The 26,576-nt window shown below is 53.1% G+C and overlaps 10 protein-coding genes across 10 annotated transcripts; 5 read left to right on the top strand and 5 right to left on the bottom strand.

The window, feature by feature from the left end:
- Positions 1-54: 54 nt before the first annotated feature.
- On the bottom strand, positions 55-4,086 carry SPSK_02943 (SNF2 family DNA-dependent ATPase; the record flags this gene model as incomplete). Its single annotated transcript, XM_016729790.1, has 3 exons — positions 55-3,065; positions 3,139-3,819; positions 4,044-4,086. 3 exons carry the CDS (start codon positions 4,084-4,086, stop codon positions 55-57), a joined length of 3,735 nt encoding a protein of 1,244 aa, XP_016584987.1.
- A 207-nt stretch (positions 4,087-4,293) lies between these two features.
- SPSK_03720 (uncharacterized protein) lies at positions 4,294-4,692 on the top strand (the record flags this gene model as incomplete). Its single annotated transcript, XM_016730554.1, has 1 exon — positions 4,294-4,692. One exon carries the CDS (start codon positions 4,294-4,296, stop codon positions 4,690-4,692), a length of 399 nt encoding a protein of 132 aa, XP_016584986.1.
- A 1,145-nt stretch (positions 4,693-5,837) lies between these two features.
- SPSK_03485 (c2h2 type zinc finger domain containing protein) lies at positions 5,838-6,890 on the top strand (the record flags this gene model as incomplete). The annotated part of the gene is made up of 2 exons (XM_016730323.1): positions 5,838-6,278; positions 6,348-6,890. 2 exons carry the CDS (start codon positions 5,838-5,840, stop codon positions 6,888-6,890), a joined length of 984 nt encoding a protein of 327 aa, XP_016584985.1.
- A 303-nt stretch (positions 6,891-7,193) lies between these two features.
- On the bottom strand, positions 7,194-7,725 carry SPSK_03666 (bud site selection protein 31; the record flags this gene model as incomplete). Its single annotated transcript, XM_016730501.1, has 2 exons — positions 7,194-7,391; positions 7,423-7,725. The coding sequence occupies 2 exons, from the start codon at positions 7,723-7,725 to the stop codon at positions 7,194-7,196; spliced, it is 501 nt and encodes a 166-aa protein (XP_016584984.1).
- A 369-nt stretch (positions 7,726-8,094) lies between these two features.
- SPSK_03759 (uncharacterized protein) lies at positions 8,095-8,412 on the top strand (the record flags this gene model as incomplete). Its single annotated transcript, XM_016730593.1, has 1 exon — positions 8,095-8,412. One exon carries the CDS (start codon positions 8,095-8,097, stop codon positions 8,410-8,412), a length of 318 nt encoding a protein of 105 aa, XP_016584983.1.
- A 184-nt stretch (positions 8,413-8,596) lies between these two features.
- SPSK_03766 (NADH dehydrogenase (ubiquinone) 1 alpha subcomplex 6) lies at positions 8,597-8,902 on the top strand (the record flags this gene model as incomplete). Its single annotated transcript, XM_016730600.1, has 1 exon — positions 8,597-8,902. The coding sequence occupies one exon, from the start codon at positions 8,597-8,599 to the stop codon at positions 8,900-8,902; it is 306 nt and encodes a 101-aa protein (XP_016584982.1).
- A 428-nt stretch (positions 8,903-9,330) lies between these two features.
- On the bottom strand, positions 9,331-9,770 carry SPSK_03699 (DNA-directed RNA polymerases I and III subunit RPAC2; the record flags this gene model as incomplete). Its single annotated transcript, XM_016730534.1, has 3 exons — positions 9,331-9,449; positions 9,513-9,589; positions 9,673-9,770. The coding sequence occupies 3 exons, from the start codon at positions 9,768-9,770 to the stop codon at positions 9,331-9,333; spliced, it is 294 nt and encodes a 97-aa protein (XP_016584981.1).
- Positions 9,771-9,795: 25 nt separating this feature from the next.
- SPSK_03796 (uncharacterized protein) lies at positions 9,796-10,055 on the bottom strand (the record flags this gene model as incomplete). The annotated part of the gene is made up of 2 exons (XM_016730630.1): positions 9,796-9,849; positions 9,873-10,055. The coding sequence occupies 2 exons, from the start codon at positions 10,053-10,055 to the stop codon at positions 9,796-9,798; spliced, it is 237 nt and encodes a 78-aa protein (XP_016584980.1).
- An 8,351-nt stretch (positions 10,056-18,406) lies between these two features.
- SPSK_03297 (uncharacterized protein) lies at positions 18,407-19,961 on the top strand (the record flags this gene model as incomplete). Its single annotated transcript, XM_016730135.1, has 2 exons — positions 18,407-18,690; positions 18,794-19,961. The coding sequence occupies 2 exons, from the start codon at positions 18,407-18,409 to the stop codon at positions 19,959-19,961; spliced, it is 1,452 nt and encodes a 483-aa protein (XP_016584979.1).
- Positions 19,962-21,531: 1,570 nt separating this feature from the next.
- SPSK_03201 (protein-serine/threonineeeee kinase) lies at positions 21,532-23,417 on the bottom strand (the record flags this gene model as incomplete). The annotated part of the gene is made up of 2 exons (XM_016730042.1): positions 21,532-21,663; positions 21,726-23,417. The coding sequence occupies 2 exons, from the start codon at positions 23,415-23,417 to the stop codon at positions 21,532-21,534; spliced, it is 1,824 nt and encodes a 607-aa protein (XP_016584978.1).
- Between the last annotated feature and the right edge of the window lie 3,159 nt (positions 23,418-26,576).

Below are 26,576 nucleotides of genomic sequence, written 5' to 3'. Positions count from 1 at the left end.
TTCGCCTCGCGTCTTCCACCCATGGCGTCCACCCGATGCACAGTCTCCTCCTCTTTACTTGAAGAGACTTCGAAGATCTTCGAGACGCTGCCGTGCAGCATCTGTCGAGCTGGCCGCACGGTGGTCCGATCGGTTCATTGACAAGTTGGAGATTTTGATCTTGCGGTTCTGGATCTCCAGCATGCGCTCCTCAAAACTGTCCTTCATAATGTACCGCACCGTCCGCACTTCGCGCGTCTGGCCCAGCCGGTGCACCCGGTCAATCGCCTGCGCCTCGGCGGCGGGGTTGTACTGCGGCTCCATGACATAGACCGTGTTGGCCGTTGTCAGGTTGAGGCCCAAACCACCCGCCATGATGGAGACCAGGATGACCTGCACGTCTGGGTTGTCGCGGAAGGTGTCCATGGCCTGCGTGCGCGCCGTGCGCGACATCTTGCCGTCGAGGCGGCAATACGAGATGTTGTTACTGTCGAAAGCCAGCTGGATTAGGTCGAGATGCGACGTCCAGCCAGAAAAGACAACCGATTTGTACGGCGGCTGGTCCGGGTTTGCTTCGCTGAGGCGCTTCTGCTCCAGCAGCTCCGCGACGAGGGCGCGTGTCTTTGTGTGCGGGCCCGAGTAGTTGCTTTCGCTAATCGTCTTGCCCGTATGGCCGGACGGTGGCGAAGGTGCATCGCCAGCTGCTCCCGACGCTCCACTACTGTTGCGGAGCAGCGCCTGGCTACCATTGCTGTTGCCGTTGCCGTTGTAAGTACCATCCGTGACCGGCTTTTTGTCGTGCACAAAGCTAGCACGCCGGTGAGGTAGAGTGTCGTGCTCCACGTCCGCGCGGTCGTGGCGAATTTCGACACACGAAAACATGACCGAGGCGTTGCACGTTGGGCAGATGCCCGGCCGGTTGCTCTTGTGGGTGAGCCCGCGCTCGTTATCGGCAAAGTGCTTGACGCAATTGGGGCAATAAATATGCATACAGGGTGTCATGTAACCAATGACATCTTCCTGCTTTTCGGAGCGAATGTCGGTCGACGTTGTGTCGTCCGAGTAGCCCAGCTTGTTCTTGCAATGTGCACAGGTGTCATAGTCCGTGTTGACAAGCAAGTCATAGATACCGTAAGCTTGCGCCTCGGGAAGCCGCTGCTTCACCTCGCCGGATGCGTCGTCGTCCTCGTCAATGGTAATAGCAGACTCGAGAGTCATTCCTTGCATCAGCTTCAGGTCGTCCTCGCTCAGCAGCTCACGGCCATGTGCACAGATGAGACGGAGGCGCAAAATAGCCTGCAAGATGTGAATGTACACCTTGCCGCCCAGCAGGCGCTCCTGGTGGCCAGTGAGCACCTGAAGCCGGTCCTTTGCGTTGCGAGAGTAGAAGTTGTAGAGGCGGCTCTCTTCATCGGAGAAAGTCAGGCGGATGATGACGTCGCTGCGTTTAGGGAGGTCGATCTTGTCCTTGAGACGCCGAAGCGTGATTGTGTCCACCAAGATGCGTAGCCGTGTCAGAATGTTCGGGTCACAGGCACGGAACGGGTTCACAATGAAATGGTTGAACTTGGAGCGGTCGTCAAAAGGCTTGAGGCGCAAAAAGGCCAGCAGCGACCCCAAGTCTTCCAGGCGGTTCTGTACCGGCGTACCAGTTACGGCCCAGCGCCGGCTGGCCTGTAGACGGCAAATAGCCTTGAACTGGAGCGTGGATGGCTCACGGATCATATGTGCCTCATCGAGGACAACGCGAAACCAGCCAATCTCCTCGAGAGGATAATGACCCGACTTGCCGCGGCTTCTGGATGTCAGCTCACTTGAGACGGAGCCGTACGTTGTTATGACGAGATCAAACTCAGAGAGCTCGCCAATGTCCTTGATACGGTTCTGGCCGTGGTAGATGTGGTACTTGAGCGAGTCCGGCGCAAGGTGCTGCTTTATCTGCTCTTCCCAGTTCGCAACCGTACTCAGAGGACAGACAAGCAGCGTGCCCTTTCCATTCCGCTTCAGACGCGTGAGGTCAAGGGTCTGCGGAGTCGGCGCATCAAAGTTTTGGGGAGCCCCCGGCTTCTTCTTTCTCTCGGGTGCCTTTGGCTGCATGGGCGACTGCTTGTGCCACTTCTCGGCTTGGGCTCCCGTGCTTGCAACCAGCGACAAAATGCTCAACGTCTTGCCCAGGCCCATCATATCAGCCAAGATGCCGCCAAGCGTCTCGCTGGGCGGCTGGACCTCGTTCTGTCCGGTGATAACGTTGTAGTACAGGGTCTGATTGGCGAGCGATGTCTTCTTCTGCCAGATGGATGAGCTGAGCTTTGAACCGGACTGCGCCGCCATGGGCCGTTCGCGGTGCATCATGAAGTAGAGACCCTGCTTCTGGTGGCGTAGCATCTGTGTCGTCACACTGGGGCTGGGTTCCGTCTCGGGAAGGTCCTCCGCGTTGGCCATGGAGTCGAAGACGTGGAGCACTTCAGAGCGCACCTCTTCCATCGTACGGGCAGTACTGTTCATAGTCGATGCATACTGCTGTGCCGCATGTGATGGCAAGCCAGCGGCATGCATGGGTTTCGCGTCTCCATTGGCTAGCATGTTTGGGTCCTGTTGCGGGATTGCCAAGCGGACATTCGCATCGTAGCGGACCGGCTTCACCAGCTTGAAGCCAAACTTGGCGAGGCGTTTGCCAATTGCTTTTCCAAAGGACGGAGCGCCGTACAACACTAGGTCGATCTTATACGACCGTGACACTGGCTGGCCGACGACTTCGTCCTCGTTCTTACGGCGGACGGGAATTTTTGCGTCCGTCCGGAGGTGGACCTTGGCGATGTCCATGAGGGGCACAAAGCATTCAGCCGCCTTGCGATCAAGGCTTCCGACTACCTGGCGCGTGTGATCGCACACATCAATGACGTGGCTCTTTTCGTTCACCTTGCGGCGCAAGACGATCTTGACAGTTGGCCAGTACGCCGGGCCGCCCATGGCCTGCGTACCGGGTTTGGGAGCCGGTACTTGGTGGCAGTCAAAGGTCACACCCAGCACTGCTCCAAAACACACTTCTTCATATGATTCCTGGGCTTTTGAATCGGTCTCGGAACCTGAGGAGAGAATGCGTTAGGATTCAACGGCTGCCATAAAACGTATTCGAAAGGGGCGCCCGTAATAACATACCGTCTGTTAGATCAACTGTAACAGGTTGCTTCGCAGCAGCCACGGCCATTCCAGCAGGACGAGTCTTGGCCTTTTGCTCTTCTTGCTTGACACCCTGCGCGAGGATACCGTTGCTGCTCGTCTGGAAGACCGGCTTTATATCCGTTGGCTCGCCGGTCAGCGTCTTGCGACGTTTCGGCTGGGGGACGTCCTTACGGTCCTGAACGTGAAAGTTTCGCTCGAGCATGGCTGCCATGCCGTTTGGCGGTGTGTTGGTAGCACCTTCAGAGCTAGCATAGGCGGGAGGCCCGCTCAAATTGGAGCCCGTCAGGCCGTGACCGTTGACTAGGTCTGTGGCGATCTGGTCACCCGACGAAAGGTAGCCGTCATCGGTGGCAGGCCCCGTGAACTGAAAAGCGAGCTCGGCCGGCGCAGCTCCACCGGCCCCAAAACCGTTAACCGCAACGGGGACGTCATTGGTGCTGTTGAAATTGAAGGCTAGAGTAGAACCGTCCATGCCCCCCATTTGTTGAAGTGGGTTGCCAAGCATGGGCGTTGAGGTCGGTGGTGGCGGCAGATGTGAGGCGAAGGAGGGAGTAGACATGAGATGGCGCTGAGGGTCGAGCAGAGTAGCCGGGTTCCATGTAGGTAAGGCGCCGTTACTGAGCAGAGGCACTCCGTTTTGGTCAACCGCCTGCAGGTCTTTATGAGACGAGAGGTTAGCATGGAGTGCTATTCAAAGTGAGAGTCGGAGTAAATGTATAGGGAGGTGTAAGTCTGAGGTAGTATAGGCGTCTTGTACTAGGTGAGGCGTCTACATATGGTCAAGACGACATGACGTCGATAGCAGTGTGCTTTGATGATAAGAGGAGTTCGTATGAGACGGAGGCGAGTGGGGCAAGAGGAGAGACCAGAAGGGGACAAACCATAGTCATTCAGGTGATCAGGAGGCTGATTGGAAGATGCCATGGTGAGCAAAATGGAGGCTGGGTGCCTCTATATTCAGCCGGACGCGCCCGGCGTTTTGCGGACGACTGAAGATCATGCGCCGTGCAAGGCAGACGCGGGCCAAGTGCTGGCCGAGTCGAAGAAAGCGAAAGGCGCCAGGCGAGAAGGAAGGCAGTACCAGGAAGATGAGACAAGAAAAGAAAGGCGCCGTGTCAGAAAACTGACGACATGGCCAAGACGTCGGCGATGCGGCGAGGAGATGGGATACACAATGTGGGGAACGGTGACGGAAAGCAGGCTCCGAGCCAACGCACGGTCTTAGCTTGCACAAGTGGACGACGAGAAGTGTGCAGCGTGAAGCAGCGGTATCATGGAGGAGAGGCACAGGACGGAGGAGGAGGAGAAGCCGTGTCGATGGAGGAGCAAAAGAAGAGAGATCACGAGTATCGATGCGACGGTCAGCGAGATATGAATGTGGCACGAAGCCAAGATGGGCCGCAGGACGAAGAGTGCCAGCAGCCCAAACGACGTGCAAAGGGGCTGAGAGCAGGAGAAACAACCAAAAAGCCAAAATCGGCAAAAATCACAATGCGGCTGCGTGTCTCAAAAGCCAAAAGAAAAAGGTAGTTGGGTAGATCCTAAAAGCCGGCGTGAAAGGAAGGCGACGTCGTCCGGTCCCTGCAGGCAGTGAGCTTTATCGCACCTGTCGAACCTGCCGTCAGCGAGATAGGATGGGGTCCAACCGATCGATAGGCGCTCACGAGACCTGCAGGTTGTCATCGGCGTGAAAAGGCTCTTCACGCATGTGACCACGCTATGGTGCTAGGAATTAATTAGTCAAACGCGACTTCCGCCCGAATGTCTCAGTGGGGACTGCCGCTGGTCAGGGAACTACGGTGGGGGAAGGAGGGGAGGGAAGGCGTGAAAGGGCGACGTCAGGTGGGTGGAGGCGATCACTTACAGCACGTATTGAGTAACGGAGACAGTGACTGTCTCACGTGACAATACAACAGACGGCACTGACGGCATCCATATGCGATGTATTCAGGATACGAGGTGTCTTATTAAACTGGAAAACAAAACGAGCCCTTGTTCTAGACAAGGAAGGAGGCGAAGACACTCATAGAGTATGTTGTACAGGCAGCAGCAAAGACCAGCCACCTATTCCAGCATGTGTCTTACCACGGCGAGGCTCACTCGCGAAATGGCCTTGCAGCCACCAGGGACTTATTCCCAGCTACACGAAGTCTTTAAAGCGATCACGCGGCGCAGAAAAACACGACATCCAGTCTACAGTGTCGCCTTGGCCGCACCGGAGGCCACCTCCTGCGGCCCCCCACGACTGGTTTCGACAGGTGAGCATTAAAGAAGAATCACGGTGGGGCACACTGCACTAAAGGGACCTTAAAATGCACGTGATCGAATTGGTTCTGAACATAAACAAACGTCCGTTCCTCAGACATCACAGCGTCGCGGCGTGCATCTGGGAATGAACTGGATCTGATAAGTCCACGTTCTTTCGGCATAAGAAACGCCACAGAATCGAACAAAAGCAGCCCCGCCCTGGCAGCACGCCAACCTCTTTCACGCGCGAAACTAGCAGGACCGTAGGCGTGCATGTGCATCTGCATAAAGTTGACAGCGGCGAATCACAGCAAAAAGCGGTGACCAGGGGAAGTCCATAGCACCCAACATCCCCTCTCGACGGCAGTCGTGTTGTGTGAGGATTTGTATTGTATTGCCAACGACAGTTTCGTCTGTGCTCTCGCCGTATGAAGCGCTCACGAGAGCCCGAAGAGTCGTCGCCGTCCTCACCACCATCATTAGGGCCGGACCTTGATATTGGCGACGAGACCTGCAGTGCCGCACAGTTGAGGCCTGCGCCCTACTCCCATGGTGCTGAAAGGACCTTGGACCAGCCGCGTGCCAAGATTGTCGGGCTGTCGCCAGACGGCGAAAGCGACAACGACGACAGCATCATTGCTGGCGAAGGCCGCGAGCAGGCCGGGTCGGCTGCCATGTCCTGCAGGCTGCACCGAGAACGTATGGACTTCCCGACGTACGACACATACGAGGCGCATTATGCCAAGGAGCACCTCAATCGGTGCATCGAGTGCCGCCGGAACTTTCCGTCGCCGCTGTACCTCAGGCTACACGGCGACGAGTGGCACAATCCGTTTGTCGCTGTGAAGCGAGACAAAGGGGAACATACGGTGTGTCTCCCTAGACGTATCCCTTCTTAAACCTGAAAAGCTTGGATTGTATCACTAACATACACACAGTATGCATGCTTTGTCGAAGGCTGTGAGCGCAAGTGCGGCTCGTCCGATAAGCGGCGGCGACACTTGATCGACAAACACAGCTTCCCGCACAACTTTTTCTTCTCCATTACGCAATACGGCATCGACGGCCGCCAGTCGCTGCTCGTTGATGACGGGCGCCGGCAGCACCATCATCGGCGGCAGTCGTCGACGGGCACAGTCACTAAGAAGGACGTTGTGCGGCGCAGGACGGCGAGCATCAACATGACCGGAACGGGGGCAGCTTCTCCATCGGCGGCCGCCCCAAACCCAGCCTCAGGTGGCACTGAAGACGATGACGACGATAGTGATGCCAAGGACGAGGGAAAGCCTCTGCCGAAGGGCCATGGCACTAAAGTGGCTGCAGAGCGAGACAGGCGGTCGCAAGGGGCGCCCAAGGCAATGCCCAAAGATATGCCAGATGTTGATATGGAGGATCTTACAGGCGCCATGTCTTCCATGACGTTTATCCCACGGAGTGTGAGGTTCGGCCGGGGCGGCAGGTCCGGCTTTGTGAGGCGATGATCGGCGTAGGTCTCATGGTAGATGCATAAACGAAACGACATGATTTACGATGAAAACTTTCATTGGTTGGGATATCAATTTACCATTACCATTTTATCTTTACCCGCATTCCCACGCTGTGAACTATCATACAAAGGGATTCTATCAAGCTCGAAATTAATCCGTCATAAAGAGTAAAACACCAATACTGCCGAAAGGGCCCATAAAAACACAGAGAAAATAGAAACCAAAACCAAAACGCTCATGGTAGATGCTGTCATTAGAATCGCGCTGCCCACAATCGTATTCCGACGCGCCGTGTTTTCAATCCTCTTCTTCCTGTCCCTTAGTCACTCGAAGAGCATCCTCGGCAGCCGCAACTGACGCACTGAATGTCTTGGTCCTCCTTGAGCTGCGCCTTGGGCACGCGGCAGATACATGTCGAGTTGAAGTTGGTCTCTTTTGTTTGGACGCACCGAAGGCAGCAGAGCTGGGTAGGTTAGTATGCGGCCGTGGCCCTCCCTACTTGTTTCTGGCAAGGATGTAGACTCACCTTCTCGTAACCCTGCTTCTTCCACTTGGCAATCAACATGGCATCGGCGTAGCCGTTCTTCAACAACCAGTCGTACAGCTGCTTGCTGATGGCCTCCTTCTCGTAGTACAGCTCGTAGACGTAGCGGCTGCGCTGGTGGGAAATTTGGAAAATAGGCCACTGCGCCTGGTGCTTTGGCAGGCCATCGGTCGGGGTGGACTGCGCGTCTTTCATCTTGTTGGCAAAGATCAGCAAGTCGTCCTCGATGTCGTCGAAGCCATCTGGTGGCGGCTTGCGCTTGGAGGCATGTCGAATCGCGGGCATGGCGAGCTAGGAGTGCGGAGGGAAAAGTGTATTGTTGTTTGGTCGGAGGTACGAAAGAGGCGGGAAGTCAATACGAAGGAGATTTTGTCAGGCTGCGGCGGCGTGCAAGTATTGGCGTTGCGCTGGTCAAAAGTTCGTGATGTCGTGTGGGGTTAACGAAACAAGGCTGGACCGCCACGAAAAGGAACTGTTGAAGGCAAACAGAGCAAGAGCATGTCGCCAACTTCTATTTTAGGTTAGTTCGAAAGCTGCTCCGCTTTGTCATCATTGCAACTGGCCTTGGCCAATCAGGCGGAAGACAATCCGGGGATAGTGACATTCACGTGACCGACTTAGCGGGTACGAAACGAAGAGCAAAGCGAGCCGAGAATGGACTCCAGTTACGAGACGAGAGACAAATCTACTCATGACGGGACCCCGAAGTACCTCACCTCGCCATCGACAACTGCCAACGACCGCCCGGCGACTTATTTTCTTCTCCTGGCCCTGGAGAACGATACCAAGCTGCGCCTCGTCGGCTTCTGCACGCAATTGATATCTCGGCCCCCCTCCTCGACCTTTCCCCCTCTCGAGTTTCCGAAATGGCGATTCTCCCCACAGAGTTTGCGCGCGTCTCGCGGCAATGTGCGTCTGCCACTGGTTCAATTGATGCTGTCGCTGCGGCTCTGGTTTTGGAAAAGCCTGTGAACTGACCATTATGCTCCAATGCAGCGGCGAATTGGGACGTGGCAAGGAAGAGAGTGCTTTCTGCATACAGAGAATGGCTCCGTGCTGTACGTACCCGAGAATGACGGCGATGACGAGAGTATATTTGTAGCGGACAGTATGGCGGACAATACGCTGAGACTTTTAGGCCCCCGAGATCCAGACAATGTACTCGGTGCCGCTGCCGGTGTCAGCCTTACGGACACGGATCCGGCAGGAGTTTGAGCGGCACCGGTTTGTCAACAAACTGCCGGTGGTGGATGTGCTGCTGTTCCAGAACAACGCCGACTACCAGGAGACGATGAACTTTTGGCGCCAGACGACCCATATCATGTCGTATTTCAAGGAGGAGTCGTTCAAGGAGGGCCCGAAGATCCCGTCGAGCTTTATGGAGGGCTTCTTGGAGGTAAGACAGACGATGCCGAGAGAACAGCAATTCGCTCAAAACGACAAAATGATGTGCCAGTGCTAACTGATCAGGGCCGCAACTAGAGTTGTTGCAAAGGAGGTGGCGACACGTGTGCATGAGCGAGATGTGGTTGTGAACGGGGCAGGCGACGGCCTTTGCTAAGCCTCTCTTTTCTTTTTGTAAATAACAAAAGAGGCTGGATAGACATGAGGGAATGCATCTGACGAAATTCACAAAACATTTCACCATTGTGTACAAGCAACAGTCTGCGTGTCGAAAACGACGCTCGTCCTGACAATGGAGGTTACAAAACAGAAGAGAAGAAGGAAGAGCGTCGATGATTGAAGATATAAAACGATGAAAGTAATAAATGACCGACTCCATACACAAGATAAACTCCCAAAATTTTGGTGCACCGCGCCGACCGCTGGCTGCTCCTGTTTTATAACTGCAGAGGCAGCCGGACTCGCCATCTTCCACGCACCCAATCCCTATGCCTCGGTAGCCGCCATATACTGGTTCCGCGCGTCCCAGAACTTCTCGCCAACAACGTCGCAGAGGTCCTGCAGGTCACGCAAACCCTTTTCTAAGGCCTCAATCGCCGTGCCCTCTGAGAAAGGATGTGTCAATAGCAACTCGTCAGTTGTACATGCAGCGCAGCACAGGATCTTACCATAGGTCTGGATACGGATGTTCATCTTCGCCTCAGAGGGGTGAGGAATGGCGTACGCGCAGAACTCGACGTTGGGGCTGGGAGCTTGTTAGCAAGCTGTGCTCAGTAGATAAAACAACAGGGAAACAGGGCTTTCGCGTCTTGGCCGGTGGGCTCATACTTCTTCATAATGACAAAACGCAGGGCATTGCCCATCGTATGGTTCTCCTCGAGAAACTCGAATGAAGCGGCAGTTGGTGTTGACCCCGGCAGCTGCATCTTTATTAGTATATATATTGCACGCTCATGTCTCCTTTGTCACGCATCCTGTCTTGTACTCCTCCTCCCAGTTCGTCGTCTTTCAGATCCGGTTTGACATACCAGGCGTACTCTCTGTGTCTCCTCCTCCTCGTCTTCCTCGTCGTCGCCACCGTCCTCGGCAATCTCGGCGCCCTCCTCCTCAGCAGCAACCTCGTCCTGGGCCGCGGCCGACGCATCGGCCATCTCGGCGTCCTCTGGCACCTCCTCGGCCGTCGGCTGCTTCCGTCGTGACCGTGTCGCCATTGCGTATTTGTATGGTGTGCGGGAGGTGGATGATTTACGGACAGAGAGGGATGAGGAGGTCGTAGAGTTTGCGCTGTGTCGTGATCGATTGCGAGTGCTGAGCTTTGTCGTTTTCGTCGTTTGCTGACAATCGATACGATAAACTTTTTTTTCTTTATGCAGCGGCGATAAACTTTTTTTGGGACCCGTCAATGGGCCTGACGTAGCCGACGCTAATGCGGGGGCGTTTTTGTTTAGAGATAAGATTACAGCACGGCGAGGCCCCCAGGGCGACGCCATGCGCTGTAATTTCAGGAGGCTCCAGGGCAAAAGTAGAGGTTTATGTGTGCTTTTGCTGGATTTCAGCCTCTCCACTACGTTGTACTGCAGTTGTTGCTTAAAACGGCCCAGTTCACAAGTTGACATCTTGCACATCTGCACTCCTGTGTCTGTCCATCACATCTGACCCTTCAATGCGCACCGGCAGTCCATCTGCGGCCGGGTCTGCCACCCAGACCAGGTCGCCGCGCACCGCTCGAGTGTGGGCAGTTCTCTGAATGGACGCCACCGTTAAGAGCTTCCTAAGCTTCTCGGTATCCGTTTCCTTATTTTCTTCCTTCTGTTGCTCTTGGCCGGTCGACCGGTCGCGTCGCGCGTTGCACTGAGATGGAGGGCATCTTCCATGTGCTCGACATAATATCAAGCCAGATGAAGTCCAGACGCTACAGTCGCATGCGGCTTGGTCTAAAGAGCATCGCGCTTATGCATCTGGTGGGTGCCGTTGGAACAGGTGCCCCCTTCAACAGGCATCCATCCAATAGGGAGCAAGAGCGCCGCCAGGCCAAGCGCCGAGGGTAATGTGATTGTCAGTTTCGCATCACTGGCCCACCACAATATTGGGTGACAAGAAAGAGGTGGTGGGACGACGTGGGAACATCGGGATAAAGAAGAAGAAAACATAAGGCATACAAAACGGAAGAAGGCTTTCGACCGGCACATGTCGTCCAAGTCGACGCAACTTCTTGTTACAAAAAAAAAAGATTACGGTCAAAATTGAAAACCGTTGAATGTCGTCAAAAGGCTAGGCATGTCCAAGTTGGGCGGTTCACGGCGCTTAGTTGCAGCTGCAAGGTAAGAATGACGGTCTTGGGTGTGCGAGAGGACCGTCGGCAATCATATGTCGTACGCTTCGTGTGGTGTCGAAGCTCAGACCACCATGAACGGATCTGCTGCCGGGCTTTGATGTAGCAGACGCCGCCAACGACGGAGTACGTCGTAGATGTAAAGAAGGCCGGATGCCACAGAGGACTTACACCACATTGACGAAATCGAGCTTGTTCCTGTTGGTAATATTTCGTGTCTTTGTGCTCCCACGGAGGTAATAAACGAAGGTGACCTGTAAGAAAGTATGTACATCGTAAGGCCAACGCCTTCCAATATTTTCTTCTCTTTTCATCAGTCTGCAGACAGCGCAGACTCGTGTTTGACTTTGGTGCCATGCTGTCACACCCAATATATGCAAAGGGACCATTTTCATGCGCGTTCGATGAGGTCAGGTGCACAAAACTATGTTTTTTTTATTGCCGGGGTGAGCTCGGTGTCCATGCAATACAGGACGTGCAGGCAAGACAAAGACACATTGGAGAGAAAGCCAATGCAAACAAATAACAGATATGGTCGCCTCTGGGTGTTGGCCAATACCGACCATGGGGAGACAACTTTCCAAGATGAAACACGCTGTCTGCGAAGAGTGCGTCCGGTAGTCCGGTAGCCAAGCATTCATATCTGAAGTTGCGAGGCAGTAATTTTTGGCATCCAGACGGCGCGGAATGCTCGACATTGAAAACTGCAAAACGGAGTCATCGCCAGTATTACTTCCTTTTTTTTTCTTTTCACTCTAAAAACGGGACACGTCGAATGTCAAAGGTGGTGTGATGGGATACAAACACAAGACAGGGGTGCGTCAAAGGTGGGAGGGGAAAGGGGTTCTACCACGTTTCACAATGGAAGAGGCTTGTGCAGAAAACGTCCAAGTGGCAGACAGCCAAAGAAGCTTGAGAAGAAAAAAAAAAGAGAAATAAAAATACTCCATACGGGATGGAACGGTGCAAATTTGCCTTGTCTGTGCATTGCAATGTTTTGATCTTTTCATCCGTAAGAGCATTACTACATAATTCGTTTATTTCAGTCAAAGCGCCCGTTTCGAGTCGAGTGGACTACATACGTCGTAGGAAAATGAGTTTTGTCGAGTCAACTACGGCGTCGCCCGTTAATGTCTGTATTCCGTACGAAGGATATTCACTCCGTATATATCCACACAGACTGTCGAGCACAGCGCACCACGAAAGGACGCAAACAGCCGGTAGACGGTGGCTGTGGCAGTTCATCAGATGAAAGAGTCTGCGCGGAGTCGGGAGCACACAGCGACTGAGAGACACTGCACGACGTCGCGGTCCGAAGAATGGTTATTATTAGAAAATGAACGGCCGGTCTGGAAGTTACACATTGTCTTTCCGAGGACACGCATCCAGCAATCATGGTTGTGGTTCTCCATTTGGGACTGTTTGTTAGCAGCCGGCTGAACGACGGGTCAGATATTGCTTTCCATTCTTCGGGTGATTTTATCCCTTATCCCTTTTGGTCCCTTTGTGTTTTGCTGGTTTGTTGGTTTGTTTTGTCGATGGTTGGTTTTACGGTACCTTCTCTTTATTTGCCACGCCAGTGTCACGGTGTCGTCCAGCCTAAACACCCTCCAGGCCATTGTGCAGTGCGATAAATAATATACATCGTATACCTGCTGAGGCGCAATGTGCGAAAAAGGAAAAGGTTTGATGCAAACCAACGCCATTCCGTCCTGACAATCACAATGCACCGCCATCCCGACGGTAAATATGAAGGGGACACCAACAATGAATAGCGACCATCGTCTACCGTAACGCTGAGATACAGAAACCAGAGCTTCGTCAAAAAGCAGACTTCCCTGTAGGCGATCCTAGAGGAGAAAAAAGCCAACAGACCAGGATGCACCCAGGGTTCGCGTCGATCAGCGAGATTCTGATACAAAGCGGCCACTTGGTCGAAACATTCGAGAATTGTGCAAGGGTGCGGCTCACGACTCTTGACGCCGCACGGAATATCGTTCTGCAAGATACGGAGGAGAAAACACACCGAGACACGACCTAGGGTGCGCTGGAGGAGGTGGATAAGATTACCTGCGATTGACCCTCTGTTGCATCCAAGATCCCTGGAGCGGGAGAACACAGAACGTACTTTGTAAAGGGAAGATTAAAACTAAAATAAGACAAACAAGCTCAACAACGGCGCCCATGAGTGGATCTGGAAACTGGAAGAGGGGCCTTTTCGCAGCCTGGTCGCCTCTTTATCATCGCCCCGTCTCGATAGGCCGTCTCGATGGGTCGTCTGGGGAGTTTCGGCTTTCTGGGTCTGACGTTCAATATGCTTGCACCGCCAGTCCCTTTAATTCAACAAGAGGATGTTTAGGGCCCCAGAGATGAAAAGGGTCGAGTGGGCAAAAGAGCCAGACTCGGTCGTCAGACGATGGCCGTCTCGTGGCCGTGTCCATGGCCAGGGTCCGATACGATGTGACATGGCAGACTGAGAGAGCAAGATATCCAGACGTATGAAAACGCGGGATGCATGATGGCGAACAAAAAAAAACACGGCATTGGCAAGCAACATTCAACAAAGATCACAAACTACGGTTGGCTTTGCTCAGCACTCTGCATGTTGCATCATGTACCACCGTCCAGCACCATCGCAGTGATCTTACATCCTGTTGAAGGTCGTGCTCCGTTCTCGGAGACATGTACCAAGCTCCCAAGTGTCTTGTTCGAAGAGCACGCCGAGACGACATAAACAGCCTCGTTTGATCGTATTTTGGATTTTTTTTTTTTCGTGCAGGTCTCTTTTCTCCGTGGAGTTGTTTGAACAAGAAAAAAAAGTACAAAGCGATGAGAATCATTACTCCGTAGAGAAAACGTGCAAGCTTTTGTTACAACGCCCCATAGTGTCCCAATAAAACTCCATAATATCGCTGGCACTACTGCACGGCCCAAGTACGTTCTTGGGGAACGGTGTGGTTTTATGCTTTGTGTACCCCTGGTTGAATGTCAGAAATAGGCAAGTCGCCTGACAATCTGCACGCTACTCAGTATTTTGTTACAACGTAAGTACTGCGTGCACGCAAGGCAGGGCTGTGGGCGAGAAGACCACAAAAGACAACGAATTTGCTTCTGGGTCCAAGGAGGTAGCAACAAAAGGCAACTGTTCTCCTAGTTGGTAGCTTCAGTGGATGTCAGCAGCGAAACATTAAGGATTGGGTACGGTGAGGGCTGTGTGTCCTTGCAATATCGGCACCTCACAATGGAATGGACCCTTGTCGTGGGGTGGCGCTGTCTCTTTTATGCTCTGTGCCATGAAAAGAATACCATTATGCTGTGCACACACTGCAAGGAGTTGTCTTGTGTAGAGAGGCAGGGAGACCATAAGGCGTCGTGAGACAAAAAAAGACCTCCCTTTCTTCACCTTGGTAGTTAGCAACAATCCACCACATGGCCAGCTCAGCTCAGGCCACACTCAATCTCACAACCACAGGGTCCAGGCGATTTCGACAACGCACAAAGTAGACAGCCCGGACACGACGTGCTGCGCCCATGGTCCACAAAGCCTCACCGTCGCTCCAATTAATACGACCTGTTTTTGAATCGAGAAATCCTGAGAATATCCTGGATGGGCGCGCTCCACCCTGGGCTCGTCGCTGCACATCTGTTTCGCCATCGTTCAATACCACGAAACAACGATTTCTGGAACGACGGTGGAGGTGGATGCAAGGTGTTTTTCGCTGCATGGTATAAAACGGAGACATGCTACTGTAAGATACCAAAACGGTTGAATTTTTGAGCACTGGCCTGGCACGGCTTGGCTCGCCAGGATAATGTCGTCACATTGACGCAGATGGCTGCCCACGCATTCGCATTTTGAATTACGGTGTGGCTGTGGCACCATGCAATATTGGTTTGTTCGTCGTCCCGAAATTTGTTTCCTCGGCATGCAACATTCAGATTTGTATGCGAACGAGGCAGAGAGGGGAGCTCGGGAGCTCGCTGGTTGTTGTTCTCTACATGTGTGAGATATATGTTGGATCGTGTGGCACTTTGTATTTCTGCGCCGGTTGTAGCAAGTGGGCAGCGTTTCGAGCCATGAAAAGATCTCAACACCGTTCTATCGAGTTTGCTTGAAAACCGCGTCATGAATACGGAGTAGAGTCGAGCAGACTGTCGAATGGGGTCGTGGTGAGATGTTTAGTTTGGCTGCCATTGGACACACTTTTGCACAAGAAAAAGCATGCAAAGAGCAAGGAGTGGTAGAGAGGAGTCGCAGTCGTTTTGAACCGCAAAAGTGAAGCCACAAAACCGAGTGACATAGCATCTCGGCAGGGTTGTCCAATCAAAGCCCGCCCGCATAGCGCTCTTTGGCTGCGCGTGGTTAAGGCAAAGGGGGACGTTCTTGCATTTGTTTGTGTTGTGTCGTATGTCGTAAGCTCCGTCTGTTGTTTCCTGTTCTGGTCCGTTTCTGTCCTGGTTTCCATATTCGTATGACCATGTGTACCTTCCTTCGCGAGTGTTCCTGCCGTTGCTGCTGAATTGGACGTGGTGCTGTCACCTTTTCAGGGACGCCGTAAATTTATTCTGCACAGTAAAGGAGTGTAGAACACTCGTTCCTGCTCTTTTGCCAAACAATCTGTCGTATTAATGGAAACGGAGTGCCGTTTTGCCCCTGCCTCAAAGTAAAACAACCTAACCACATACTTCGTAATAAAAAGCGGAAGAAGGCAAAGAGGTGGCCCCGTCGCGGTTTCTCTTTACGGAAGAAGGTCGCTGAAGACTACCTTTGCGAACGAGTGTCCCTCTGCCGCCCCCGGCCCCTTCCCACTCCCCAAAGTTCTCTCACACCCCCTTCTTTTCCCTCCCTGTGCCCAAATTTCCCGACTTTTTCAAGTGCCACCCCTTCCAAATCTCTATTGTCCAATCACACTGCCCTCCCCCTTGCCCACTGTAACTCGCTAGTGCACCAGGCACAGGAGGTAAAATCCGTGGTGGCATTCTCTCAGACGCCGGATTCGCAAGAACGAGACTACTCGATAACGAGCAACGATCCAAACCAGGCCAAGAGGTGCCAAACGCGACCCAAGTGGCGACTTTGGTGAGTGAAACCGCGAAACATCGTGGGCCAAACAAAGTTAACGGAGCGAGTGCGACGCCGACAAATATACGGCTAGGTTCGACGACGTCCTTCTGTTTTGAATAAACGCGGCACATACCGCAGATACCCCAAAAAGTATTACAGAGTACGGAGTGTGTGAAGAAACGGATAATTTGGCAGGCAAGAACGAGCCGCTGCCACCCATCTCTCTTCGATTGGACGCCGTCGCCCCGTCCGCCAGTCCTCTCCTTCGAGGCGCATCGGCACGAGCTGTTGTATATCGCATGTATGGAGTAGATTGAACGACGGTTGCAAACAACCAAATGCTCCTTCCCCATAATACACGCAATTCTTATTTGCTTGGCAAGCATCTCCAGGCAAGGGGAACTGAAAACGGGAAACCACGACTGCGCTCATGGCCAGAATACGGCAGGCGGAGGAGCACTACGCTGCCGTTTAGATACACTCACCCCCTTTTCTGCTCCTCCTGGCTCGCTCCTTCCCTTCAACCCCTTCCCCCCTACCCCCTACCCTACCCCTTCCCTTGACACGCTTCCTTTAGATGCACTACCACAACCACCACTGGATCCCCGAGCCAAGGTCTCACATTCGCATTTGTATCACTGTCGCTCACCCAGGTCCCCTCCCTTCATAATCGCCTTGGACCCTGCTTCGTTTTTGTCTGTTCGCACCTTCCTGCTTCCTGTGCTCTTCCTTCGCTCTTCTACCCTTTTCTTCCCCGAGACGCTTTCTTTCTCTTCTCACGATCCTCCCTTTCTTCTTCCTTTTTCCTACTCTTCTCTTTGTGTCTCTCATCGCTTTTTTTTTCCTGCGTCTTTGTCACCATCTCACAATTTGGATCTTCGCCCCGAGTCACGTTTTCGCTTCCGTCTCCTGCAGCGCATATCTGCCCTCACTGTCGTTCCTGTCCATTTGATTTCTTACTGTCCCTCGCTTCTGGCCTTCGAATCAGGTAAGCCTTCCTCGCCTCTCTCGATCGCTACTCTGTTCCTCCACCTGGCGAACGTTGCTCTTCCCCATCGTGACAAGCTTTGTCTCTTTTTGTCTCCGTGTTTCTTGCACGCCAAGTGGACGTGGTCTGCTTGCCGCCAGCGTACGCCCAGAGCGATGTGAACTGACCGCATTGCCCCCATCTAGCATCGAGGGCCCGACTTACGCACGCACAAGCACTTTTCTTTCTTTTTCCCCCCACGACCAAACCAATATAATACTCGCCGCATCATAGCGAGGATAAGAGACCGACACAGGCAAAGGGTTGCTCTTCGTATCAAATTAACGACTGCAGTTTCGTCGTTTTGGCGGTTTGGCACTTTTGCAACTTTTGCAACATAACTTTATCCTGTGCCTTCGCTTGTTATTGACCAACACCTACCAACATTCGCTCAAGTACCTAAACCGTCTAATTTCCCAACAACAACGACTGCGCTTTCAAAGTTGAATCGGCAGACAAGTTCAAAAAACGACGCCGACATCCAAGGATTTCACTCTGGATTTGCTCTCGCTTCTCAATCCGATTTTCTTGTTTTATGCAGCGTCGAAGCCGCACGAGCCCTGTGCAAGCGCTTGCAAACCCACTTTTCCAAAGCACATTCAGCATCTACGAAAGAAATACAGCCCGTGGCCTTCATTACCCGCTTTCCCGCAGCCCGTCTCATTTCAGCATTTCAGCCAACCCCCCCTTTGGTCTGTTCTTTGACTGTGTTTCAAACGAAACCGCAGAAAAAAGCAACCCTCCAAAAAGAACGGAAAACAGAAGCGACTGAACCAAAAGAAAAGTTTTTGGGACTCTTTGGTCACCGCAATCTGAACACAATCGAACAGAAGAACGCAAAAGCAGGACAAGACGAAGAAACTCATTCAGGACCCTTCGGCTTCTCTTACCTGTCTTCTCAAAATCCGGGTTGGCGGCCGCACAACTAACTACTGCACAACAAAATAAGGCGTGTCTCCACGACAAACGAGAACGGACATCCCTGAAGAGCTCAGTACGATTTCAGTGGAGCCATTTGTGCTTTTCGCGTCCGCCCCAGCTTCTCTGCAAGCGTGTAACTCGGCTCGTATTCTCTGAATCTACGTCGTCTTTTTTTGTCAGCCTTGTTCTCTCCACGATACTCTCTCACACGCTCACAATGAGTACCGCTATCGCCATGGCCCCGTCTCCGGCACCTCACGACCGAACAGCCTTCGGCAACGGCTCCTCGTCCGCAGCCAACGGCACAAACTCATCTGGAAGCACGTCTGCGTCCAACACAGAACTCTCGGCCGCTGCCGTCGCCGCTGTATCCTCGTCCCCAACAGCGCAGCGCACTTCGTCCACCGGCTCTACATCCGGCGCTCCGTTGCAGCGCATGGGCAGCCGCAGTCCTCGTGGCGCAGCACAGCCCTCGGCAAACAAGTCTTCACCTCCCAGCATGTACGTGTTTTACTCTGTTCCCTTGCCCCCTTACTCTCCTCCGTTGCCATAGAGGCAAACAAACGGGGTACGATTATATCGATCACTGACACGTTACCAATAGAACACGATCTGTTGCTCCGCCACCAAAGATCGTCGTGAAGAAAGAGCCTGGCTCCCCCGAACCAACTCCCAGACGCAGGCCAGGAAAGCTTGACCTCTCGAAAGGTGGCGCCACATCGACGACACCCGGCACCGGCCGCCCTCTCACAGCAAGGGACGGCCTGGGAATCCAGGAGGTGGGCCTCGCGTGCCTATCACCTGGATTTGTTACTCACGATCCCGCGATGAAGGAGCAACTGCAGCGTAGTATGACCGTTCGTGAGCAGCAGCGTCATATTATCGAAGCTCGGTTACAGCAGCAATCCGCCAAGGGCGACGGCACAATGGACACCTCCAACAAGGACAGCGCCAACCCATTCGCCGCAAAGACGCCCGGCATGTCCCGCCGAAACAAGGCTCCGCCAGGCCTCTCCATCGTTGCTCCCTCTCATGAGACCTTTGCCCACGAGCGTGTCATCCAATCTGCACCGCTTGGCCAGACGTTCACCGGCATGCACAACCCACACCCTCTCACTCGCCACATTACAAACCAGCCGTCGAAGCTGTCCAACACCTCCCACATCCACCACGTTCCCGCCAACCAGACAAGTAACCGCCTGCCACCCATCGCCGACGTGTTCGGCCAAGGCCTCTCCGGCCACCCTGAGTCGAGTGGCCATGCCACCTACCTTCAGCAGAGCGGCCGCGCACCTCTCACTTCGCCCAGCCACCCTCCCCCAATGTCACACCCGCCGCTGCCACCACACGCACAGCAGCGGCAACAGGAGCAGTCGCAGCAGCAGCAGCAACAGCAGCAGCCGCCACTGTCTGGTCGGCCAAGAGAATACCGCTCGGCGGAGGAGGCACAGGCTGAACTGGCAGGCGGCAGACCCGAGCTGCTGCCGAAGCTCGTGCACTATGGCGGTCACCAACCGCCCACGCCACCCTCGCCGCAGCACGCTTATGCTTCGGCCTCGACGAGACCTGCAGAAGGTGGTACACGGAGTACGAGCAGAAGGCGGACACGGGCCGAGTACGAAGACGGCGGAAGCCCGCCGCTTGGGACGGGCCGCCCCACCCAGCGCCGCGGTCCATTTGGCGAAGGCCGAGACAGCCCAGAGACCCAGCGGGCAAAACGCGACGAGTTCCTCAAACTCTGCGAGCGTGCGTGGGACCTCTTCCACTCCTAAGCGTGTGGGTTACCTCGCGACATGTTATGCATACTGTGCTTCGGAAATTTTATACCTCTTGAGCGGTTTGCCTTCCTTCGGTGATCAGCGTAGCACGCGTTCATTTTGTTTTCGGGTCTGCGCGTTTGAGGCGACACAACGGCAACTAAATCTTTCGCATTCAACTTCGTCTTATTCGCAAACTACTTTTACACTTTGGACGCCTTTTATATCCGAACACGATCTTTGGGACTTTGTTTTCTCTCAACTTTATATTCTACATCTGTCTTTTACTACCTTTTTGGCTGCTTTTTTTTCTGTTCATTTGGTTTACTGGGGACGATGGGTTCAGGATCATTTCATGTCCTTTTTTAACGTTGGGAAGTGGAAAGGGAACACTAATGTCTCGTGTATGTTTAAGTTGTGTGTGCCTTAATTGGTGGAAAACGGAGGGAAATGGCCTCTTCTGTGAATCGCTATTTGTTTTTCTCTCTCTTTGTGGTACGCTACAGTTGCTACGTGGATGAATGACTTTTTTTTTGGCAAAACGACAAACATTTTCTTATCAACAAATACTGTATTGGCTTTGTCTATCCTATCATCTCTGTGCCTTTTTCCTCAACTCTTGGCTTGTTTCGAACTGGCGAAATAATGGGTGGAAGGGCTTTTGCGTTCTTTTTCTTTTTTTCCCTTTTTGGTCCGTAAACAACTGTAGAGTGTAATTCTTTCGCACAACTGTGCTGCTCTGTACGCAAAATATAATGCATTTCAAATGCAATTAGATTCTAGTTTCAGTTTCAACATCCCACGGAACTTAAACACCCACCTGCCAATATTATAACCAGCCACTGTGACGACTTGGGATGTTTACTATCCATGATCATGGTGTACAATCTGAGCAAGCTACAGACAGTAGTACATATTCGAAGACGATGGCAAAGGCTCTAGCTTAACAGTTATAGACGGGTAACCCGGATTATTGAGGTCATTATTGAGATCATATCATTTGTATTTTGTATTGTTTCTCAAAGTGGAGGCCTCACATACAGGTCATGCTTTCCAAAATGGAGGGGATAAGTTCCCAGAAAAAAAGTTCGGCCTGCTTTAAAAACAAGCCCTTGACAGATGACAACGCATATGCAAATGCAAAAACAAAAATGTTAAAATCAAATATCTTTGTTATGAGAGTGGACACCATAACGCCGCTGCTATAATGGTACTTCGCGTAAACGTAAAACGACAGTCAAAACTGATGAAAGGAAAAAGAAAAGAATAAAAAGTGTAGTAAAGAGCAAAAACGTCCTCCGAAACCAGGCTAATAGACCACTAATACAATAGAGATCGTTAAGAAGAGGGAAAGAAGCTCATATCAGAGAAAAGGGGAGGAAAGAACGTGTTCACAACGCTCGACATGAGGCGTGAAAGGGGATGTAATGAGAGCAAGTGACAAAAAATCCGTCTCTTGGATCTTCAGAGATGGGTGTGGTCATTTTTCGTTCTTTTGACAGCATCCGGCAAGTCTCCTTGACCCTCTCTTCGACCGCCGCTCACCAGCCACCCATGACCCATGTAAGATGTGCAAAGATCGGCGTTATAAGCCTTCCTCGCCGGCCTTGCACAGTTTGATCTCGCGGCCCCACTCCGACTTCAGCACCTGCGATGCCGTGATGCGGCGGGTGGGATTGGGGTCCAGTATGGAGTAGATGACGTTACGGCACCGGGCCTATGCTGCATTAGTATTCGGCCCACTTTGACATTAAAGTTTCTGGTGTGGAGAACACTTACACGATGGAGTGACTCGATTGGGCCATAGCCCTCTTCGTCGCGGCGGCCGTCAAGGTAGCGGGCGTAGAACTCGTCGTCGTCCTTCTTTGCGAGGCGCCACAGGTGCCGGCCGGTGCGCATGGCCATGTAGATGACACCGCAGGCCCATACGTCGACAGCACGAGCATCAAACTCTTTGTTGACGTACTCTTCCGGGGAGATGTAAGGGGCAGAGCCGCACAAGCCCGACACCATGTGCGCGTCACTTTCCCACGCCATACGAAAGCATTCTCCGTTGCCGAAATCGGTAATCTTTAGACCGCCGTGTGTTGTGAGGAGCAGGTTCTCCGGCTTCAAGTCGCGGTGGGCCACGCCCATCTCGTGCATGTACTCTACACCGCGCATCATCTGCTTAAAGAAACAGTCAGCTTCCTGCACCTCGAGCTTGCCAGCGGCAAGCACCAAGGTGTACAGGTCGCCACCCGCACAGAACTCCATGACCTCGCAGTAGTCGCCCTTTGAGTCCTTGAGTAGATCGAGCGTGTGAATGACATTCGGGTGGCGCAGGCTGGACGAAATACAGAACTCGGCCGTAAGGCGCTTGCTGTACTTCTTCTCGTTTTCCTCGGGCCGGCGCTTGAACTCCTTGACAGCGTACAGCTTCTCGCCCATGCCGTCAGCCAGCTTCTTGTGCGATATACGTACGACACCAAAGGCACCGCGACCAACAATCTCTTGGCACTTTCCGTATTTTTCAATGAGAGTCGATGCGGGTTGGACAGTACCAAGCTTTTTGTCGGCGCCCGCCTTTTTGTCGGCAGCAAGTGTGTCCTTCTCCTGCTTGAGGTTGTCGACCCAGCTGGACACGAGGGATAGATCGCCCTCGGGGTGCTCAGGCTTCTTGCCAAGAATCAAGCCACGGAACATATCCACCAACTTTTCCTGGCGCCGGCTGGACTTGAGGTGGTGCTCGTGGCCGCCCTGGAAGCTCGGGTCAACGACAAAGCGCTGGTACTGACCAGGGGTGCCTGATTTCGCTGCGGGCTTCGGCGGTGTCGTCGTGGGCCCCTTTTCATGGGCGACCTTTTCATGTGCGATCTTTTCGTGAGGCATCTTTTCTGTGGTAGAACCCTTGCGAGATGGAGCTTGGGAACGCGTGACAGGTGACGCTGTACCACTGTTTGGGGTGCTCGATGCTTGTGCCGAACCGTTGGTGCTTGAGGCAGACAGGCCGGGGTTGTCTTTGGCGAGCTGCAGTAGGGCTTGTTGGTGCTGTATCGCATCAAGCGACTGTTTTGACTGGGACTGTGGAGCGGGCGACTGGGTTTGTGATGGGCGTGCGGATTCTGATGCTTGTGCTTGCAGCTGTGCGGGGAGTTGCAGAGACTGGACCGGTTGCGACGACTGTGTAGGTTGCGAGGACGGCGAGGCTTGCGTCTGCTGTGCCTGTTGTTTCCGCTGGTTGGCGGGGTTGCTTGGATCGAGGCTCACGAGCGAGCGCTGCGAGAACATGCGCGTGATACGGTCCTTCACAGATGCCTTTTCGGCGGGTTTAGCTGGTTGGAGATGGGCTTCTGATGGAGCAGCAACACCATTTGGTTGAGGAGCAAGATTCGGCGACCGGCTCGGCGGGAGTTCCACGGATTTGATAGAGGAGGAGTGCGACCGTTGCGAGGGTGTTGCGCCCTTCGTCTCGGCGGGAGTGGTAGCCATGACGTATAGAGTGGCCGGTGGATCGGAGGGAAGGTGGTAGATTGGTAGGGTATCGCGCCGCCGTTGACAGGTGAGAAATTGAAGGATGTCAGGCGGCTGTCGAAAAATGCGTGCCGAAAGAGTAGAGTTGTTCAAGGCGCCTCAATGTTGAAGGGTCAAGGCAGCCTTTCTTTTTGAGTTGTCCGAATTTTAGGAAGACGAAATGCGCTCAGTACAAAGGCGCTCGTCGAGTGGTCGTGACAAAGGATATATATGCGGTGGTTGCGACTGTGGCGTACGAGTTGCTGTCAAAGGCGGATCGCAATATTTAACTTGTGACAAAAGTAGGTAGTACTTTTGGGTTGCCGTATACGTTTACTGACACAACCCTTTTTTTGTGGGCATCTCTGCTTGGCCCGTCAATAGTATTTTGCCTCCAAATGGAAATGGCTGGTTGCGCCAGAAAAACAACAAGTGATGTGGTTCTGGATAACCCCGAATACAAAGGGCAAAGAAACAGAGAGGAAAAATAGGCCTTATCCAGCACGAGACTTTATATCGCTGGCGCACAGCGCGCGTGTTGAAGCCAGACTAGTGTGCAAGTCTTCGAGGGAGGAGGAACTCTGTGGAATAGGTCAGAGACGGTTGGATCACGGCTTGTAACGGGAATGCAAGGCCAGCCGGTAAAAAAAAAGGGGACTGGGGGCACGGTTAGAGAGCAGGAGGCAAAAAGGAACGGGAAACGAGGATTGGCAGGCGCAGGAGGGGTAGAGGCGTGATAATTTTGGTAGGATAGGTTTTGGTGGTTGTAAAGGGCACAGTTGGGGGAGTTGAGCGTTGGGAGTAGCGCGAGGGGGGGCGAAATTTAGTATTTGTTAGAGGCCAATGACCTGAAGAAGTGGCGGTTGTTGGCGGCCGATGACAGTCATGGTGGACGAAATGTAGGCCGACGAAAAGAGGCAGAGAAATGATTATTGGCTGTAGCCGGTAATGGTGATGCGATTGAAGGGAATTGAATAAGCTAGCGGACAGAGGATGTATGGAAATGAGAAGCAAAAAGGGCTCGTGTACGTGCGATATATGGAAATGATGAGAGAAAGAGTGACAAAAGTCAAAAGGAGCAAATGCAGCAGAGGGACACGGTGGGTGCAAATTGATTATGAATAAGGCTTGGCGAAAGGGCACTGCTGCTTTATATGTAAAAAGGCCGTAAAGCTTGGAAGAGCAGGCTGACAAAGACGACCGGCTGCGGGCTGTGCAAGGTTACAGACAGTGGACAGGCGGAAAAGGTGGTGAAAGAAAAGCGGCGAACGCGATGTCAACGACGGAAGAAAGCGTCGAAATAAGAACCACCATCTTCTAGCAATGTCGAAACAGTGCCAGTTGGTTCGATAGTCGTTGTCGGCTCAAAACGGAAGCGAGGCAGGGTAGAGGGGAGCGTGTGTTTTGTATATCGGACAGCGAAGAAAAAGAAGAACAAGTGGACAACGGAAAACAAAGTCGGGGAGGGAAAAGGAGGTTGAGAGAAATGGAGAGGAAATGGAATTGGGGTATGGATTGGGCAAGGGCAGGAGGAAGGGACAATACGCATGGGAAAGGAAGGCACGATTTGGAAACTCCTGAGAGTTGAAAAAACAAATACGCGAACGGCAGGAACCACAGAGGAGGGTGGCCGGCAGATGGCAAGAACGAAGTGCCAAGCCCCGTGCTAGTTGGAGTCAACCTACCTCTGAGCGGGTATGGCGCGGTGGACGGCGAACCGTCCGGGGAACCACTGTACTACCGATGCGGTATATATTGTGGTGCAGTGGTGTCGTATTGTAGTGGTGACGTGGTGACGTGGTGTGGTTTGCAAATCGGCGTAGTTGTTTGTCGGGAACTGGAAGATGTTTCCTGTGCAGCGCGACGACTGTAGCTGACCAGTTTGGGGGGGTCGAGAGGGGCGTGTGCGTTCGACCTCTGGGGCAGGAAGGTACGAAAATAGGAAAGAGAAGGGGTACGTAAAAGGCGAAGAAAAAAAATGGCAATCCAAAGAGGTGATCAAGAGGGAAAGTGCGAGGCAAGTGGTGGTGTTACTGGCTGCAGAAACGAGAAAGAGAAGCCGTAGGGGGGCAGTCGCGATTGGCTTGGCCGGCTCCGGTTTGCGGTTGCGGTTGCGGTTGCGGTTGCAGTTTGCGGTTCTGTCGCTGCAAGGAGCAAGGCAGAGAAGGAAGGAAGGTCTTGCCAGCAGCAACAAAAGAGAAGAACAGGAAGGAGAGGGACGGAAGTGGGAGGAAGGAGGTTGAAGAAGAAACAAAGGAAAGAGCTGAGGAATGTGGAAGTGCAACTTGGCAGCCACGGCGATCAAAGCAAAAAGGCGAAAAGGCGGCGGAAAAGGCAGGAAAGCGACAAAAATAAAGACCGAAAGTGTGCAAGAAGAGATGGGACGAAACGAGACTAACAAGACTAGTGAGGGTGAGAGGGAGCAAGCACCCTGAAGTGTAAATGTTTAAACAAAACTCGAGGTCGCAAAATTTCAACGTACGCACTGGGAGAGAGCGGGCAAGCGCTGATGGGTGATTTGGGGGGACCGAGAGGGGTGCCGATTGGTATTTTCGTGCTGAGCTAGACGGAATAGTTTTGCGCGCGGGTTAGGGTCTTGTCTCCTCAGGCAAGAACGCAGACGTTTCTTTCATGTGGTGGTACACTTGGCTCTTTCGTCCAACTCAGCGGGCTCTTTGGTGGCGGGAGGAGCGCTCCTCTTTCGCCTTTTTCTACTCGGAAGTTATTACGGGTATTTCAACAGGCAAACACAGAGCAGCATATAGAAGATTCTGCTTTTTTTATTTTTAAAATGGCCCATCTTTGGTAGTGGATTTGCGTGCAGAAGCTGTTCCGATACAAGGGCGAAGACCAAGGCGTGTTTTACAGCGAATTCCCAGTTACTGTTACTTGTTCCTTCTTTGCTCCAGTGCCCTGAATCTTGACAACTTGTACACTGCACATTCCCTTCTGGACAGTTCATCCTGCAACAATCGAGCCTGTCGCAGTTGTCCCGGCTCAAAGAACACGCCCTCCAGACCCTGCAGCGTGTGTGCTGGGCGATGGCAGTCACTTGAGTGGATGGGAGGCAATAAGAAAGGAGCGAGAGGAGGGGATGGGCGTTCTTTGCTCTGGCGCTCTTCTCGATGACAAATTGCG

The sequence above is a fragment of the Sporothrix schenckii genome (assembly GCF_000961545.1).
Source record: "Sporothrix schenckii 1099-18 chromosome Unknown Cont47, whole genome shotgun sequence".
Lineage (NCBI taxonomy): Eukaryota > Fungi > Ascomycota > Sordariomycetes > Ophiostomatales > Ophiostomataceae > Sporothrix > Sporothrix schenckii.
Note: the sequence above shows the minus strand (reverse complement) of the source record. Positions and strands in the feature narration are given on the sequence as shown.